General features: G+C 40.3%; 1 protein-coding gene across 2 annotated transcripts; it reads left to right on the forward strand.

The window, feature by feature from the left end:
* The first annotated feature begins 3,953 nt into the window (after positions 1–3,953).
* Positions 3,954–17,987, forward strand: pih1d1 (PIH1 domain containing 1). 2 transcript variants are annotated; one of them, XM_069674657.1, is made up of 11 exons: positions 3,954–4,059; positions 4,705–4,787; positions 8,411–8,468; positions 8,566–8,754; positions 9,962–10,023; positions 12,273–12,354; positions 12,430–12,526; positions 12,755–12,781; positions 12,896–12,974; positions 15,086–15,229; positions 17,879–17,987. In XM_069674657.1, the coding sequence occupies exons 2-11, from the start codon at positions 4,707–4,709 to the stop codon at positions 17,912–17,914; spliced, it is 855 nt and encodes a 284-aa protein (XP_069530758.1). In that variant the 5' UTR covers positions 3,954–4,059; positions 4,705–4,706; the 3' UTR covers positions 17,915–17,987. The 2 variants fall into 2 exon arrangements, with proteins under 2 accessions (XP_069530758.1, XP_069530759.1); XM_069674658.1 differs by lacking the exon at positions 3,954–4,059 and adding an exon at positions 8,105–8,222 and having other exon boundaries at positions 4,712–4,787.
* The last annotated feature ends 1,599 nt before the right edge of the window (positions 17,988–19,586 follow it).

A 19,586-nucleotide genomic window follows, 5' to 3' on the forward strand; every position in this document is an offset into this window, starting at 1 on the left:
TACTTTCTGTCTGATTCTTCTTTAGTTTTGTGTTCTGCTAGTGTCCTTGTAACTACTGGTAGCATGAGGCGGTACCTGCAGCCCAATCAGGTTGCACAGGTAGTCCAGCTCCTTCAGGATGGCACATCCATACGTGCGGCAAGAAGGTTTGCTATGTCTCCCAGCACAGTCTTAAGAGCATGGAGGAGGTACCAGGAGACTGGTTGTTACACCAGGAGAGCTGGACAGGGCCGTAGAAGGGCATCAACCCAGCAGCAGGACCGATATTTGGTACTTTGTGCGAGGAGGAACAGGAGGAGCACTGCCAGAGCCCTACAGAATGACCTCCAGCAGGCTACTGGCTTGCATGTTTCTGACCAAACTGTCAGAAACAGACTCTATGAGGGGGGCATGAGGGCCCCACATCCTCTAATGGGACCTGCGCTCACAGCCCAGCACTGTGCAGTTCCATTAGCCTTTGCCAGAGAACACCAGAATTGGCAGGTCTGCCATTGGTGCCCCGTTCTCTTCCCAGATGGGAGCAGGTTCACACTGAGCACATGTGACTGATGTGAAAGAGTCTGGAGATGCGGTGGTGAACGTTATGCTGCCTGTAACATCATCCAGCATGACCGGTTTGGCGGTGGGTCAGTGATGGTCTGGGGAGGCATTTCCTTGTTTAGAAATCATCTATACTCATATAAACTGTATGATTTATTTATTATCTGGGAGCATTAGAAGTTATAAAAACAAACAGTAGCATGTCTTTACCTTAACAAATACACATGCTAACTAACAGTTGGGTTTTATCTGGCTAGTTAGCTGCTAAATGCAAATGAGAGCCTTAAGACTGAACCAAAACAGTAATGTGCGGCCTCAAAAGAAATATTGATTGGAGCAGCTTTAAAGTACGGAGCCCCGCAGTGGCCATGGAATGAAAAAATAAAATTAGGCCACGTTTTACTACCACGTGCGCACAAGATAGTTATTTTCTGGGGAGGGGGCTCATCTCACCAGTTTATTGAGAAGTCATTAAGACATTACTATTATTGTTAACACCAGGGGTTAAATCAGTACAGGCTGTCCAAGGATTACCCCCGGCACATACAGGCACACTTTCACCACAAGACGGTCTAGACTGTTATGCACGATGTGGATGAATGTCTGTACTCTCACATTTTCACTTGCACCTGACACTTTTTGGCTCTCACCAGCCTGTCGACATCAGGAACTAGTTTCTGAGCAGTGGTGATTTTCATTATGTCACTTAGATGTCCGTGCGTCAGCCGACTGCCCAGTTTGGACTTGTTCATGTTTCACTTGTGTAATTACCAGCTCACATAAATACGTTGTCCCAAACATACAGACTATCTTTGATGCAAATGCTCTCCATCTTTTGATAAAGTAATGTCAAACGATCATACTTAGATTCCTCCTTTAACGGTGCACTACACTTCAGTTTGATCAGCTCCGTCTGGAGGTCTTCTTGCACGCACGTAATTCCTCTCCTGCTGCGTGAAGACAGTCGACTTTTAAACTTACGTATGAGCCCCGACAGTGTGTTCTTGTACGTGTTCATACTTTGTGGTAATCCACAGGTAACGATATTATACAGGGGAAGTGAACACATTGTTGTGCTGGGACAGCTGCGTCTCCCACAGAACCAATTTAATTTGGAAAGCACGAACGCTGTGCTCCGTGACAGGTTTGTTGCAGCCCTGCATGTTAACATTCAACACATTCAAATAACCACTAATAAAGCAAGACCTTTAACCCTGTCTGGCTCATCCAAATCTGCCACTCGCTTTCCTTTCTGTGCCATGAATTGGACACACTCCTCGGCAGTGTTAGGGCAGCCCGTGTGTAATACTGTGTTCATATAACAGCACAAACTCCTCAGCCGTATCTTTGACACCCCAAGTTTATAACAAAGCGTCCTCCTTGGAGTGGTGGAGTGGTCCTGTGGTGAAAGTGTGCCAGCATGTGCTGGGCTTAAGCCTTGGACAGCCCCGAACTGATTTAACTCCTGGTATTAACAGTAAAACTAATGTCTTAAGGACTTCACAATAAACTGGTGAGATGAGCCCCCTCCCCATCCAGCTCATCATCAGATGCCTATATGACAGAACTGAGCTCTGTCGGGATGAGAGCGAAGCTGCAGCTTTGAGAATCTGTGACATTAATCAGGAAATGACTACCTTGTGCGCATGAGATAGTAAATCAATCGTGCGCACAAGGTAGTAAAACGTTGCCTCGTTTTATTTATTTTTTTATTCCATGGCCGCTGCGGGGCTCCATATTAAAGCCCTCCCCTGAAAACACTTGTGTACGGTGACCTCTAATTCAACTTTAAATGGTCTGTACACGTACAAGAACAATGAGATTTATATTATTTTATCGGAAAAAGTCAAATATTACAAAATCAAAACTACCTTACATTCACAGTATTGTCTTTAGAGTTAAGAACAGTTTCGAGGTCTCCAAAAGAGGGGAGCTGATGCACTCCCTGCTATTCTATGCCGTCTGCTTTCTGTACGGTTAACCACACATTTCTCCACAGTCCTCTTTTAGGACTTTAAACATCAAAAGAATACAGCAGACTTTCAAAAAAGACAAAAATAAAGACAGCGTACTATTGTAATCCCCGAACATGTGTCACTGATAAATACTTTCCATGCTAAGAGCCAGGTCAAGCCTTCGGGATGTTGTCTGTGACCCGATCTCCGTTATTATTTCCTGAAAGACGACAAATGTCGGAGCCTTCTCATGCTAAGCGTTATTCACTCCACACTATGACAGTTAAGGTCAACCAGTCAAGGGCAAGTTGGGATACTGACTGACTTGAATTCATGGTCAGAGCTACTACACAGTAATTCTACCTTTTGTTCCCACTTGAATCGAACTATGTTTGGATGTGAACAGCATTTCATGAAGAACCATTGAACAGTTTAGTCAAAAATCAATTGCCCCCCACTTGCTCTTTCATCAGTTCTTCTTGACGCATGAATCCACCCCAATGCAATGAGTGTGTGAGCATTGTGCTACATTAGGAACGGAATGTTAGACAGTAAATAACAAAATACAAAACCCCTTTTTTCTCATTTAGAGAAATGCCGACAACTGCTAAGGATATTTACGCATTCCATTAAAAAAAAGAAAAGGCAGATTGTTGTATTATAACATTTGTCCCAAAGTTCCTAATCTGGCAAAGAACCAGTCCAACCAAAGGACATTTGTTTCACCATGTCAAGGATGATAATGACATTGACAAAGAGAGCTTTCAATAATGCTTTTGATGATTGCCAAATTCAATTTACGTGAATGCATTGGCTATTACCAAGGCTCTGGAGATTGCCAGAGGTCAAAAATGATTACACCACACAGTCGGCTACCTCCCACATACACATGGCATGATTGACCTTCCTATCCATGTACTCCACTGACTGCACGAATTGACGAACAAGAAACATTTTTTTCCCACCATTCTGTGATTGAATATTCCACTGAGATAAAAATAGCGAAGTTTCAGAAGGTCAACAAAATTCTACTGCATATATTCAAATGCAGAAGCTGCACAACAACACAACATTCATGACAGAATTATAATATATTACATTATATTCATATGCATAAATACAGTATGTATATAATACATAGGAATGAAAGTAAGTGCTCTTGATGTGCAGTGTGTAGGCCTACACTATTCTGTATGTTGCAATATACAGAACTATATAGTAGCCTAAGAAAAGTCCTTTGTTTTTAGACTGATTGTTGGACAAAAATTGTGGTCATCATTTTTCATCAGTTATTTTTAATGGCAGTTTTGCTCAAGTAAAGGATCTTTCTCACGCCACCGACAAGGACTCTCTTCAAATTTTGTTCTGGTAAATGAAAGAGGACCCAGCTAAAGGGCCCCTATAATAGCCATAGATGATAAAAGCCTTTGAGTTGACGACTCACAGACCGGTAGATTAAGCTTTTATTGTGAAAATTCTAGATCGGAAGTACTTCCTTGTTGTTACATTAAAGACCGGCGTGTCCCACTGTCAACTCTAAGCAGTACCCGGTAAAGAGGGAAAGGTAAACACGTATTTTTTATCGTCTTCATAAAAGTTCCTCATAAAAAAAGATACACACAGAAGACAGAGAAATGTCTAGACATTAAAAGAAAAAGAGTGAAGCCAGTCCGCTTGTTTGCATTGCTAGGACGTTAAAGCTAACGTTATGCTAACATCTCCTCATGAAACGTGTAACCAAGGCGACGACCCTTCCCAAACTTTAACTGTGAACGTTGTCGAGTCAGTCTCGCGGTTATCAATGAGCTTTGCTAGAACGGCACAAGTGAGACCATATGCATATTCTAGATACGCAGTTTTAAGATATGTAGCTACTTCAGGTCTAATATCTCAGTCCATACAGGTGACCGATTTCTCTGATAGAATTGCAACAAAGAAAGAGGATTAACTAACCTGTCTCAGTGCGCTATCTATACTATTTGATGTAGATGTAGAAGAGAAGCTCCTTTGACTCAACGACTAAAGACGAATCCAAGTAATTTATACAATGTCCCTAACTTGAATTATAGGTTTTAAGTTATAACCTGATATTATCTTAGCCTCAGTCCTGGTACCTAGCTTCCTGGGTCACAAGTTTATGTTAGAAGCTTGTTAAATGTTTCATTTTGTTCCTGAAAGCTGGATTCATTGACATTTTTTCTTTCTGTAGCCATGGCGACAGACTCTTCACTTCTCAACTCCGAGCTGGAGTTACAGCAGCAAGAGGAGCTGTATCAGCAGCTGCTTTTACAGGTAATACTGATTCTTAGTGAAAAGTGATCATACAAATTTTGCTGAACAGCTATCTCTGTGACCATAAGAGACAATTACAGGGTGGAAAAAGGTATAACAGAGGCCAAAGTAGAGAGTAGTCATACAATCATAGTTTGCAGAGTGATTCAATTATTTTTTAAGAGAGACAGTGTTTCTATCTTCCTTCAAAAGTCCCTGAGTCTTTTTTGAAGGAAAAGTTGGATATGTTGGGAAATATGCTTATTATCGTGTATATGTATCAGGGAGCTAGGTGAGAAGATCCATAACACTCTCATCTCTTTATGTGTAACATGTAGCTTGAGCCAATGTCATGTTACCCAAGCTTAGCTCAGAGACTGGACAGAGACTTCTACCTTTGCCAACAGAGGTAAACAGCTAGCTTGGCTCTTTTCAGTTTTTGTGTCACTCTAACAGCTGTTGGCAGTAGCACCATCCATCCATTACCTACACCAGTGGTTCTCAACTGGTCTAGCTTCAGGACCCACCACCACCTCCTTAATGATAAATCCTGACCCAAATTTCTGAAAATTTTTAACCGCTCATATTTATTTAAAATGGTGCAGTTTGGACTTGAGACAGAACAAAAAATCACAGTATGTCAGCATCAAATCAATTAAAATATTCCCTCTTCAAATCACTCAATTAACAGCCTTTAGTCAACAGAATACACTCAAAAAGTGCAACACAAATGCAGCTACTGTAGGGCTCATCAAGAATGTAAATGTAACTGTAGCTGGGATTATCAAATCAGTGGATACATAGGGTGTTAATAAACTTCACTTCTACAGCATGCACATCTTAGAAAACCCATGTCCTTCAAAATAAAAGCGCAGCATAGACATAGACAAACGCAACCCACTGAAAACAGCTGTGGATGGAAGCTGTGTACCACAGCTTTCATCCACAGTCCAAAGTCTGTCCAGTAAAAAAAAAAAAGTGAATGCAGATTGTTGTATTATAACATTTGTCCCAAAGTTCCTAATCTGGCAAAGAGCCAGTCCAACCAAAGGACATTTGTTTCACCATGTCAAGGGTGATAATGACTTTGACAAAGAGAGCTTTCAATATTCCTTTTGATGATTGCCTAATTCGATTTACATGAATGCATTGGCTATTACCAAGGCTTTGGAGATTGCCAGAGGTCAAAAATGATTACACCACACAGTCGGCTACCTCCCACATACACATGGCATGATTGACCTTCCTATCCATGTACTCCACTGACTGCACGAATTGACGAACAAAAAACATTTTTTTCCCACCATTCTGTGATTGAATATTCCACTGACATAAAAATAGCGAAGTTTCAGAAGGTCAACAAAATTCTACTGCATATTATCGTGTATATGTATCAGGGAGTTAGGTGAGAAGATCCATAACACTCTCATCTCTTTATGTGTAACATGTAGCTTGAGCCAATGTCATGTTACCCAAGCTTAGCTCAGAGACTGGACAGAGACTTCTACCTTTGCCAACAGAGGTAAACAACTAGCTTGGCTCTTTTCAGTTTTTGTGTCACTCTAACAGCTGTTGGCAGTAGCATCATCCATCCATTATCTACACCAGTGGTTCTCAACTGGTCTAGCTTCAGGACCCACCACCACCTTCCTTATTTAAGGAAAAATGGTGCAGTTTGGACCTGAGACAGAACAAAAAATCACAGTTTGTCAGCATCAAATCAATCAAAACATTCCCTTTAACAGCCTTTAGTCAACAGAATACACTCAAAAAGTGCAACACAAATGCAGCTACTGTAGGGCTCATCAAGAATGTAAATGTAACTGTAGCTGGGATTATCCAATCAGTGGATACATAGGGTGTGAATAAAGTTCACTACTACGGCACGCGCATCTTAGAAAACCCATGTCCTTCAAAATAAAAGCACAGCATAGACATAGACAAACGCAACCCACTGAAAACAGCTCCGCGACCCACCAAGAATCTATACCACGAATCCTGTTCAGGGTTGCGCCGGGGGCTGGAGCCGATCCCATTACAGTCCTCTTGACTGGTCGCCAGTCGATCACAGGGCTGACACACAGAGACAGACAACCTTTCGCACTCTCACCTACGGGCAATTTTAGAGTCACCAATGAGACTCACAAGCATGTCTTTGGTCAAAGTCTGTCGAAAGGGAACCCACACATGCACGGGGAGAGCATCCACACCTAATTCTTACTAAGAAAGTGAACATATGTATTTCTTTGAATGTCATTCTTTTCCTAAAAGAGAAAAATACATCACAGGTTTTGTTTCATTCTTTTAAGTCAATCAGACAAACGGACAATGTGAATCAATCAACATCAAACTGATGTCAAAGCAAAGGTGAAGTTTTCAGAGTGATTTACATTTATGTCAGATTTGTCTGTTAGCATTGGTAAAATAGACTAAAAAACAATTAGGTCTGCACAGGCTGATACTAAAAACATGTGCATCCTCTCTCAGCCAGGAGGGATGTCAGGACAAGTATTTGTTTGGTTTGGACGACCTTGTGGCTTTCTGTAGTTTGGCCTGAGAGAGAGCAAGGTAAAGAGTTCCTCACCAATCAGTCATATAAACGCAGAAATCCTGCAGCACAAGCCAAGTAGAAACAATAATTTTGTATTTCACAATCTCACTGGCAATGTTCCAGAGAAAATGACACAGATGACCTCATCTGTCTCTTTCAAATATCTTTATTGTGAAGCATGAGTACAACCGTAATACAGACTTCTACGGGTGTTATGTTACAATGTTACAATTTAATGTAGCAGACACTTTTGTCCAAAGAGACGTACATCTAAGAGTTAATACAACACAAGCAACGATCAAGACAGGAGGGAACAAAGTCAGGAAGTGCCAACATACAGCTTCAAGTGCGATCGGACACTGGTGCTGACAGGCAGTGCACAGGGCTTTTTTTTCTTTTTTTATCATCGTCGACAACATCAACAAGGTCAACATGCTTAATTTCATTTCAGATATTTTGAACAACAAACGATACAGCAAAATGCAACAGGCAAGACAAGAAAGACAAAGTACCAACCAACAAACAAAACCAAAGACAGGAAAACTGAAAATCTACCACACAATGGAAAACACAGACTTAAATGATGTGCAAATAATATAACCCCCCTCCAAACCCCCCCATCCCGGAGCAATGCCCTTCTATAGAGGAGATGATCGGACTCCAAATCCTTTCAAAGTCCTCCAGTCTGTCGTTAAGGATGTATCGGATTCTCTTCAAGTGGAGGGTATCTGTTAGTGCTGTCATCCAGGATTTAAAAGTCGGCACATCTTCTTTTTTTTCTCTCCAGAACAAGAGATGAGTTTCTTTGCGCAAAGGAGACCATATGACATGAGATGAAGCTGTGTGCTTTTCGGATGCACCCAGAATAACCCAAGTTATTGTAGGGCATAGTGCAAAGCTATGAGGTAAATCTGCCTCTACTTGGTTACATTTCTGGGAAGATTTTATGTAGTTTTACTTTTGAGTAATGCAGCCTGTGTAAAACCTATTTCATCTGTCTCAAGATTGATGTTTTGCACCCAAGCATTAAACTTAAAAAAGGTTTTCTTTTGATGTAGATGAGAATATGTGAAATTACTGTTTATTTATGCAGACAATGGGAAACATGCAGACTGAAAATCCAGAGTCCAAAGTCATTCGGCCACTTCCTGGTAAGTGTGTCCACAATTTACATTATATCAAACCTTCAAGTTTGGTGTATTTGATGTATTTTATTGATTTTTTTTCTTCTTCTCCCCCAACTCCCAGGCATATGTGTCAAGACTCTCTCCCTGCCAGGCAAAGAGAAGATCTTTGTCAATATCTGTCAGTCACATTCAGTCCCACTGCCCCCTGAACTCTCCAGAGAGGAGCTGGTAGAGCTGCTCCAGTCAGAGGATCCCAGTGGCTACAGAGTTCCCATGAGCCTCGGCGAGCCGCACACAGAAATAGACAACAGTGAGTGACTAAATCCAAAGATAATATGTTTTTCTCAGGTTGGTGTGTATATCTTATATTCATTTTCTGACAACTTCATTTAAAGTTCAACTAGCATGTAACCTTTCCATCATTTAGAATATTGATACATTTGCTTTATAACGCTTCCTTTCATTGTTTTTCAATGCAACTTTGACCTGTATGTCCAGTGTGACGGGTGATGAATCGTTGCCACTGTGTTTACTGCAAAGCTGTAAATGTACTGAAGTATCGCTACAAACACAGTAAACTACAGAGGGAGTGTTGCATCCTTAGGCGAACTTTAAAGTTGGTTTACTTGGTGAGATCAATAAAGAAAACGCCTTGTACTGGAGGGCATATAAAAGCATGGTGGTAAGATCTTTTTGTTCAGGCATGTGGGTTCAATCACTTATGGCCTTAAACTCCTGGCTCAAGTTATGATAGCTCTGGGTTATAAAGTCATGTAAAGACATATTCCTCTGTAGTCACTGTAAACTTTAGAAATAAGGCTCCAAGAACACCCTACACCTCTGAAAACCAGCAGGGTTTTTTATTCATTTCTCATAAGATTGTTTTTGTCAGAGATTTTGTATCCATCAAACAGTCAGAAAGTTCAAATTGAATGCCTTAAGTGAACATTATGTAGAATAGTAGCTCATCAAATTTGTCACTCTGTATTTTAAGATGAGAAATGACGCGTCCTTGACAGCCCTGTTGGATCCTTCAGTGCTTTTATTTCATGTAGCAGGTCGATCATAATGCAAAGCCCTCTTAGTAAGATAACCGCAATTTTATTTTCTGCATGCAGATGAAAGCAGACTTTGAAGCACCTTTGTAAACAGGATATGTTACATAATCACATTTATATCTCTTCTGCAAGGCTGTATACATCGCACCTCGAGCAGAGGAGCTCTACATCCTGTGGTTTCCTGGTCATACTTTACATACGTATCTGTTGTAGATTTATTGCTTTCTCTTCCAACACGTTTTTTGTTTTCAGCCTTTTCTATTCACTGGTTTCCAAATATAATAGAAGGAATGCATTCAGGAATTTAAATGACTTTGACTGCGGTCCCCATTTTTCCACAACAGTCCTTGTTTCCCAAAAGCTTCCTGTCCTTTAAAGGCTTCAAATTGAAAACCTATAAAAGTGACATGCAGTTTTAAATTACACAAGCCTGAATTTCTGTCTTTCTCTCTGCTTCAGGCTCTCGGGGTTGCACAGCGTATGATGTGGTCATCAACCAGGAGTTCTTCCAGAAGTGCCAGGTGTGTGTGTGTGTGTGTGTGTGTGTGTCTGTCTGTCTGTCTTTGTTTTTATTCATACTTACAATCTAATTTGAGATGATAATTAAAGTAATATAGTAAGTAGGATCTTTCCTTACATTTTGTCAACAACACATGCAAACCGGGCCCCTCCTCCTGGGCTCTTCGTCACTAGAAGCCCGCACTCACTCTCTTGTTCGACACCCACCCCGCTGAGCTAGCACCGACTGCATTGCGGTTACCTTTGCGCTAGCATGCTAACCGCTGATTACCATTGCGCTTGCATGTTAACCGCCGGTTAGCTTGTCCTGTCCGGTTTGAGGCACCTACCTGTCCAACAGAAAGAAGGCCAACTCTGCATCGCTCTTTGGCCATGTTCGCTGGTCTGAATTGGGCCCAGTTGTTGCTAATTTGAACCACTTCCACACTCACCTGTACGCTGTGATTGGCTCAGGGAACCACAACAGCGGCCCTCCTGAAAACGACCCGTGCAAACAAAACAAAAGAATAAGATGCAGAGGGAAGGGTCTGGCAAGGGTCTGCACACACACTCACCAACACACATGTATAAGAGATGATTTATATTATATTGTATTTGTAAAAGTCTATATTTTATTTATTATAACTTTAAAGAGAAGAGGATCAGTAGTGATGTCAGACTTGGACTGTGTTTAGTTGCTTGTCTGTATCATTACAGAGTAAGTAAATACTGTGCAATTTCAAACACATTTCTGACAATCTGAGAAACCAGTTGACTAATTCTTCACCTCCTGTCACATATATGCAAAGTGGATCAGTGATACTAGGTCAACAGCTCAGGCCAAAGACTCACCCCTGATTACACATCTATTAGCATACTAATGACCCACAGAGGCTTATATTTCTAGCTCCGTCCACCAGTCAGTTTAGAACTGAAGAAGCGGATGAGAGGTGAAATGTCTTCAAGAATTTCAACCAAGTCCAGTTGCCTTTTGGATTAAGCTAAGTATTACCATGTCCTGGATGACTGAGAACCTTCACAGACACCGATCCGTTTTTTTTTTATGAAGCTTTGTCGTGTTAAAAATATTTACTTTAATAATGTAAGTCAGTTACAAAAAAGATAATGTATAACAAAAATAAGAATCATGGATCAATGGACTGTTTGCTGCATCCTACTCAGAATCTTTGTTGGAAAATCAGTGCTGGAAGTTTATTTTTTTTATTCATGCAATCAATGTATTCATTTTTCTTCAAACTAAAAAAGATAAACTATATCAGTGGCAAAATTGTTAAGAACCATTGAAGACTGAACCAGGAGCGTGACAGATGTAACAACAGTAACTAATAAAACTGACATTCTAGATTATGATGATCATTTGGTGTTCATTAAGAGACATTTCTGATAATATCTTTAGCAGTTAATGAAATAATTCCTGCAATATTCAGATGTCTATCGGTTTCTATAAATACGCGAATAAAGAATGGAGTTTGGTCTTATTGAAATATTTGTGAAAAGGTGAAGCCACAATAGAGAGGAGCTCCAAGTGATCGCTCTTTTTGCCGCCTCAATCTCTGAATATATGGATTTTGACAGTATATTTGCTCCGTGGAAAATAGCAACAGTGGTTGGCAATGTTGGACCTGTCAGGCTCAGGCCATTTAAATTTATTTTATTTTATTTATTTATTTATTTTTTTCTAACATAAAATGACAACATAAAAGAAAAAAACATTCAGGCAAATCGCTATAACCATTCTTTCTAAAGAGTCTCAATTTATAACTAAAGTCTGTTCAGCTTTATTTGTTCTCTTCTTAAAAAAGTCTTTATACAACATTTATTTTCTTGCATGCATTTAATATTCCCTTAGTATGGTTTTTACTTTTTTACTTTCTTTATTTGAGTACAGTGTTTTTGGTAAAGAGCAGTAACTATTGACAGAAACTTGTCATATGTTTCATCCACGTCTTCCACATAGACTTCGTTCCAGTCATTTCAATGGCTGCAAAGTGGGGGAAGCTGACACTGTTAAATATGATGCTTGAATGAAAAAGGAAATTAGGTTGTCTTGTTGTGTGCCTTTTGTTTTATGCGTGTTGTGCTGTTCTTCTGTAAGTTTGTACATGTCACAAATAGAGGGCCCTTAAATGCCATATTTATACTGTGTTAAGTTTACCATTGGAGCTAACTGTACTATAAATGTTGAGTTGAAAACCAAACGTCTTCACCTTTTAATGTGTAACAATAAGAGATGTATGTTTGTGTCTTGCAGAAGGATCCCCTCTTCCAGCAGTTTGTTATTCTGGTGTCTTTAGAAGGTTTAGAGAACAAATACAATCTGGAACTAAGTAGAGGTAAGTGTTTTTGTGTGTTTGTGTATCCTTTCCCACGTTTGTAGCAGTTGTTGAGATGTTTTTGTGTCTCTGCAGACTGGAAGGTGCTGAAGAACAGAACGTTTTTGGGTTCTGTCAGCGAGCAGAACATCCGGACGAAGAGCAGGCCGGTGATTCAGGAGCTGCAGCTTCAGTACGTCCCTCTTACTGTCGCTCTGTTTGATCAGGTTGTAGTTTACTTTCTGCAGGGCTCCAGTGCAGATCTAAAATATCTACAGCAATATGAAGAGTATTATCTTTGTTTGTGTGGGAATTGCATGTACTTTCACTACAGCCAGACTTACAATGAGACTGTGTCTTCTTGTTGGTTTTGTGAGTTCATTATTTGTCCATATCTCTGCCTCTCTCCTCTCTCCTACAGGGAGAGCTTCACTGCTACAGCCAGAAGGTAAAGCTCTTCTTTCTGCCACTCCTTCTCTAAATAGAATTATGTCTGTATTGTCATTACCTAACCTCTTTTTATCTCTCATTTGTCTCATCCTTTATCTCTCACTCTCTCCAGACCAGAGTTCACTTTGCTTGTGGAGCCCCCTGCTGGTGATCCTGAGTACCTCATTGCAGAGATAAAGCTCCCAGGGGTGGTGAGACAACAATACACACACACATAAACAAACTCTTCCTTTTATTCAACCTAAATCTGAATCTGATCCATTCAAACCTTACTGGCCTGTTAGGAAAATAAGAAGTAGAACAGCAGTGCATAATGAGCTTATTGTTGGCTGTGCTGCTAGGCTTTAACTGTATAGTGATCGAATAATAAAGCAAAGAGAGTTAGTGTGAGACAAAAACTTTGGATTTCCAGTTTATGGAGTAAGAGGTTTCAAAAAACATCAGTTCAGCCCATTCCTCTCTTTGTGAGTCATGCTCTTTATTTGGTTTGGGGAAGTTCACCCTCGAGCAACTCCAAACAAACTTTCGGTAGAGAGTGTTACATTTTCCAATATCATCAGTTATTCCTCATGCTTAAAATATTTTGTCTTTGCGGTCTGAATCCACTCCGAGAGTTTTAGCTGTAGCATTGGCTAATGCTTTAAAGCTGTAGATCATATCCTCAGTTGCTGGCTTGTAATGAGAAGTTGTTGTTTTTGTTTTTTTTTACCTCCGTCAAAGACCTGGTTTAAAATATGCCGAATAATGTGGATAATAATTTGCCATAAATTTCATTGTAAACTGTACATGCTCTGTGTGAGCGCAGAGAGCTTGACAGGAATAGTTACAGAAACTACATCTATCGTACGTCTGTCGCCGAATGAGCTAACACAATGGTGACTGAGTCTATGGCCCACTGATGAAAGCCTTTGCATTTGCAGTATTACAGACTGGGTGTCTGGTGCGAGTTTCACAGAAAAAATCACAAGCAGCGCCCAGTTAGATGCGTTTTCCATCATCCAGCAGTGGTTGGTCTCTGCAGGTGTTGCGAGTAAACAGTAATCTACTACCTGATCAAACAAAGAAAAGATTGATGACTACAGATACAGCTTCCAAAATAAGTGAACATTTTACGCTCAGATGAATACAAATGGACCGTCAGCAAGGAAAATCAGGAGTTACAACTGGAGCCAACTGTGGATGTCACACATGTGACACTGTCTGGATATCTTGCAATCAGGGTTTCTGTTCGAAAAAAATCTGTGCTGGTCCACGTGTCCTGGAAGCTTTCAATATTCCGGACGTCCGATTTAGCTATGACCGACTTTTTGATTGGAATTTATATCGAGTGCAGGAAGTCTAACTGACACCGGTCGTAGCTGCGCCCGGTCTTATGATGCGCGTCCACGTGAACACTCGAAAAGCGGTGAATGTTACCAAGCAATGAGGGCGTAATTTAAAGTCTGTAGTAACCTTCAGCTCTAAGTCGGACATAACGTTACACTCGGGAGTACGCCCAGATGGTGCACTCTGCTTCAATAACTTCACTAATCTGAAATGTATAGGCTACAGCGGAACAACATGTCTAAATCTCAAATGACCACTTTCTGTGCTGCGTCCACGCTGTCCGCACGAACTCTCTCTCTCTCTCTCTCTCTGAGGGAGTGCAGTTCATTATACATACTAATATTAATGAATATATATAAATCGGGATAGCCTCCACTGAAATCCCTGATGAGGACTTCACAGGCCGTGGATAAATTCCAGCTTCTATAGCCACGGAGCGCTGTCATCATAGCACTGGCATCTCGTGCGCTTGTAGCATCGATGAGAGGAGCTGTGGCTGGTGCTGCTGACGCATCCTCGACGGTAATTTCTTTACCAAAATGACCAATAATGGTTTGGATGGCTGGTTTAGCATATTCCTGAAGCACTGAAGGGACGGAATTATTTTCACCGGACATTATGACTGGTGGATTTTTAATATGACCAGATTTTACCGGATAACGGTAACCCAGCTTGCAATAACCATTTATCACCATAGGTGCCGCCAAAGAGAACAAAACTGAGATCTTCGAGATTACCACTTTAACAGAGCTCGTGTAATTAATTGGTTACTTCTGTTTCAGTATTATTAATCTTGTTCAGATGAAGTCTTCTCATAGTCCACCCTGACTGTTTTCAGTGTGAAATATGGTCAGACAAACTGCCTTATATCACGATGTTGTCATGTCAAGTTATATATCATCATATTACCTTTCATATAGTACTTCATTCAGAAATGTATCACCGTCTGAGCTGTGTGAACTTGTCTCCTCTGCAGCCGTCATCTCGCTCTTTGGTTCTTGACGTTGGCGAGGACCAACTGGTGCTGACTGCTCGGCCGTCGCTCTTTCATCTCGACATCTTCCATCCCTTCTTTGTCGACCAAGAGAAGAGCGTGGCACAGTACAACAACAGCACTCAGGTACAAAACACACACAAATATAATTACATCACAAAAATATAAATAAATACTAATTGTATAAATATATGAATTTAACATACTGTTAAGAAATGTTATTGAAAAAAGAAATAACATTTCTTAACTTCAGAAGTAAAATCGACGACATCAGATCCAGTCTTTTAGCACACCAGAATGTAGCTTTTATAACACCTGGACAGTCGCTTTTATCCGAGGAAACACTGGAGAGTTTTGTCCTGGTTGATGCAGGGACACTTGGTCGAGTTTTCTCCCAAGTAAACCCAACAACCTGCCTTTTAGATCCAATTCCCACATCACTTTTAAAGACATTTTATGGATTCTTCGAGGAACAGATTTTAAATATAGTAAATTGCTCTCTTCAGATGGGTGTCTTCCCCACTGCCTTCAAAACGGCAGTAGTGAAGCCCCTTCTGCAGAAGAAAGCAATTCAGATCCCAACATTTTTAATAATTACCGACCTGTATCCAACTTACCGTTTTTAAGTAAAATTTTAGAAAAACTGGTTTTTAAGCAACTAAATGACTTTTTAAATAGAAACAATATTTTAGAGAAGCATCAATCTGGTTTTAGGATGAACCACAGTACCGAGACAGCCCTTTTAAAGATTTTAAATGACATCAGGTGTGACGCAGACTCACAGAAACTCACAGTCTTGGTTCTACTGGATCTAAGCGCCGCCTTTGATACAGTAGACCATCACATTTTATTAAAAAGACTCAGGAACCTGGTCGGCCTTTCCGGTACTGTTTTTAATTGGTTCAGTTCTTATCTCACAGATCGATCGTTCTCTGTAAGTATGGATACATGTTCCTCTAGAACACATGAAATTAGGTGTGGGGTGCCCCAAGGGTCAATTTTAGGTCCAATTCTTTTTAATCTTTATATGCTTCCACTTGGGGACGTCATCAGGAGGCACGGCATCAATTTTCACAGCTACGCTGATGACACGCAGCTGTACATTGCCGTGTCTCCTGATGACACAGGGCCTATTGATACCCTTTTAAACTGTATTTTAGATATTAAGTCATGGATGGCAGATAATTTCCTACAGCTCAACCAGGACAAAACAGAAGTTTTAATCATTGGTCCTGAAGGCAAGAGAGAAAAACTTTTACCAAAACTGCAGGATTTTAAACCATCACAATACTTAAAGAATCTGGGCGTCATTTTTGACTCTGAGCTCACTTTTATCCCACACATTAAAAACGTAACAAAAACAGGTTTTTATCATCTTAAGAATATTGCCAGAGTCCGCCCGTTTCTCTCTCAGGCTAACACGGAGGTGCTGATGCATGCTTTTATCTCTTGTCGTTTAGACTATTGTAATGCCCTGCTCTCTGGTCTTCCCAAAAAGACTATCTTGAACTTACAATTGCTACAAAACTCAGCAAGAAGCTCAAGACTCACTTTTTCAACTCGGCTTTTAACTGATTTATCCTGTTCTTTTAACTATTTTATTCTATTTTTAATATCTAATAATTTTATTGATTTATTCTTAATTCTTTTTGCACTTTATTGCTTTTATCTTATTTTTTCTATTTTTATCATTTTATTTCTTACATTTATCTCAGCCTATCTTATTGTCTTTTAGCCTTTTACTTTTTAGCTCCAGTGTTTCCTCATGGGAGCCCTCCACACTGGGAGTTGTGTCTGGTCTGCCCACGGGGACGTCGTCCTGGAGATCCCTCAGGCCCGGAGGACCGTGTGGCTCTGCACCTTGTGCGGAGTCTATCCCGGTCTTTCCGGGTAGGGGTGGTCTCTGTGGGTGGCACTCCCTGCGGGCGTAGACTGTGACCCCTCCCGATGCGGATGGCTCCCATAGGTGGCGTTTTCCTCACCTGTTCCTCAGTGTCCTGCCATGCCTCTCTACCATGTTTTATCCTGAGTGCGTGCGTGTCTGTGGGTGGGTGTATGTGTGTGAGTGTGTATGTGCATACGTGTACATGTGTGTCTGTCTGTATCTGTGTGTGATAAAGTGTATGTGTACCTCTGCGGGTGGGTCGGGAGGGGCAAGTTTCCAGTATTTGTATTATTGTGATATGTTTTTAATTCTAGTGATATGATTTTAATTTTTCTGTGAAGCACTTTGTGTTGCATTCTTTTTGCATGAAAAGTGCTATATAAATAAAGTTTGATTTGATTTGATTTGATTAAACAAAAATACAAAAAATAAACAATTTTCTCTCAAACATGCTTCCAGTGCCTGACAAAGTAAAGCTAATGGAAGAGCATGAAGTGCAGTACTCAGTAAAAGCTCACCATACTTCCTATAACACTTTCCTCTTCGGGCAGCTGTCTAACCTTGAAATTTAGCACAAAATACTTTGTGCATCATTTGATAAAAACAAATTTACAACATGTCAAGACAACTTAGAAAAAATAGAAGAGTGGCAAATGGAAATACTTACCTGCCTCTTTCAAAGTAAAAGCCTGAATTATCTCAAAAATAGCACAGCAACGTCACACTTGTCCACAAATACCAAAAAATGTGCACGATTGTGTGTAAACAACACTCTTAACACACTCCAGCAACTCAAAATAACACATGCTGCACTTATAATACTGAACAACCCCCTCAAGCACATTATGTAGATTAACTTGCTCCATTTGTTCCTGTGTTCTTTTTCACAGATCCTTACAGTCACCATGCCGGTGCGGTCTTCATGAAACCACAGAAGTAATGTCCAGTTATTTATGTCTTGTTCAAACACGATGCTCAAACAATAAAATCATTTTTTATAAAGTCCAATTTCTCTGTTATTTGATATGTGACCTAAAACAGCACCGAGTATGAGAATGTGTGAAATGTTTGTCTTCATGCAGGAACAGATTTCTGAGTGGTGCCAATCAGCTCTCAGCTGGTTATTTTTTACAGTGCTCCTGATATTCCTGCTGTTGGCCAGTTGGCTGCTGAGCAGCTCAGCTGAAGACCTGCTGAATCCCAGTAATACTGTAGCTGTTCAGGAGTTTGCCTTCAAAGCTCCACATCCACATATTTCACCAGGCAGGATCAGCAGAGGTATAGTAAATTAAGGTGTTAACTCTACATCACCTGCGCAAATTAATTTTTTACTTAAATTAATTTAGTCACAAGATACTCGATAAATCAACAGGTTTGTAACATCTTTTTAGATTCACAATATGTATTATAGATATAAATGGAGCAACATTTTAATTCTGGTATACCCCTTTAACACTTGGCAGTAGCTCATGTTAGCCGCAGTGACCTCCACAAGCCAATCCGGATGCACTGTAGCCAAAACTAGGATCAGTAAGATATGAAGTGTGGTTACTTTCTATGCAGAGCTCTTTCTGTGAACTATAACCTCCCCTTTCATGGAAAAGGCAAACGAGTAAAGCAGTCAACCTTCTATTTCTGGATCTGCTCTGGTCATCCCGCTGTCTGTTGGTCCCCTCCCTCTCTCCTCGTTTATCTCTCTCCTCTTACTGTTGCTGAGCGCCCACATCTGTTGAGTTCGCTCGCTCTCATTGGTGGATTTAGAAGTAAAAACGGCTTTAATTTTTCCCATAGACACTGCTGAAAATTATCTGTTTTATGTTCAGTGTTTACATTTCCAAAGTAGATAAAAACATTTTAGGGAAAAAACCTGTAGGTCATTAAAAAAAAAGTGCAGTGATAAGCGGACCCCGATTCCCAAAATGCTATGAAAGTACGTTACTGGGTAAGTCACTGTCGAGCTAGCACAATGAATTCTGTCTCTGCTGATAGATGATTTACTTTTATAATAAATACATTTTTACGTTATGATTAATACAAACTGGCTCCAAATGATGTCACCAGCGCAAGATGGCAGCGCCCGTCACAGGTGGTATTTTGGGTTCAATTTTGTACAATGAGAGTAGATGAAGATGCCTCGTCCATCTTTATATACAGTCATTGGTTTCAATACATAATACTATAGTATGCTTATTGAGACTAAAAAGTAAGTGAAGCTTATTGTTTTTTTAAAATGTTGCGATTTTCTGGTATCACTGTTGCAACTGTCACTAGAGATGGGATCAGTTGCAACATCTGACCTTTTCCATTTAAATATATATTTATGAAGTATAATATATGATATATAAGTAATGTTGTGAACGATATGTCATATTGTGTCAAATATTTTACCGCTACAGGTAAGTAGCAGACAGATGTAAGATTAATATACAAAAATCTGCTTGGTATAGTCCAAATAGTTTCTGAGTAACTGAGTGACATAAACAAGCGTTGCAACCGTCCCCTGTTTCCCCTACATGTCTCTTAGCTCAGTTTAGAACTACAAACGGAGGGGCAGCTAGCCCGGCTCTGTCCAACAGTAGCAAAATCTTGCCATTTTTG

This window comes from Semicossyphus pulcher, unplaced genomic scaffold, assembly GCF_022749685.1.
Source record: "Semicossyphus pulcher isolate SPU_LCO1_2020_fin unplaced genomic scaffold, fSemPul1.0.p SCAF_23, whole genome shotgun sequence".
NCBI lineage: Eukaryota > Metazoa > Chordata > Actinopteri > Labriformes > Labridae > Semicossyphus > Semicossyphus pulcher.

Excerpts from the sequence above, each read along its gene's own strand:
- pih1d1 (XM_069674657.1), top strand. The coding sequence starts at position 4,707 with ATGGCGACAGACTCTTCACTTCTCAACTCCGAGCTGGAGTTACAGCAG. Across the intron at positions 12,355-12,429 it reads CAATCTGGAACTAAGTAGAG|ACTGGAAGGTGCTGAAGAAC; the intron begins GTAAGTGTTTTT and ends GTGTCTCTGCAG. Across the intron at positions 12,527-12,754 it reads ATTCAGGAGCTGCAGCTTCA|GGAGAGCTTCACTGCTACAG; the intron begins GTACGTCCCTCT and ends TCTCTCCTACAG.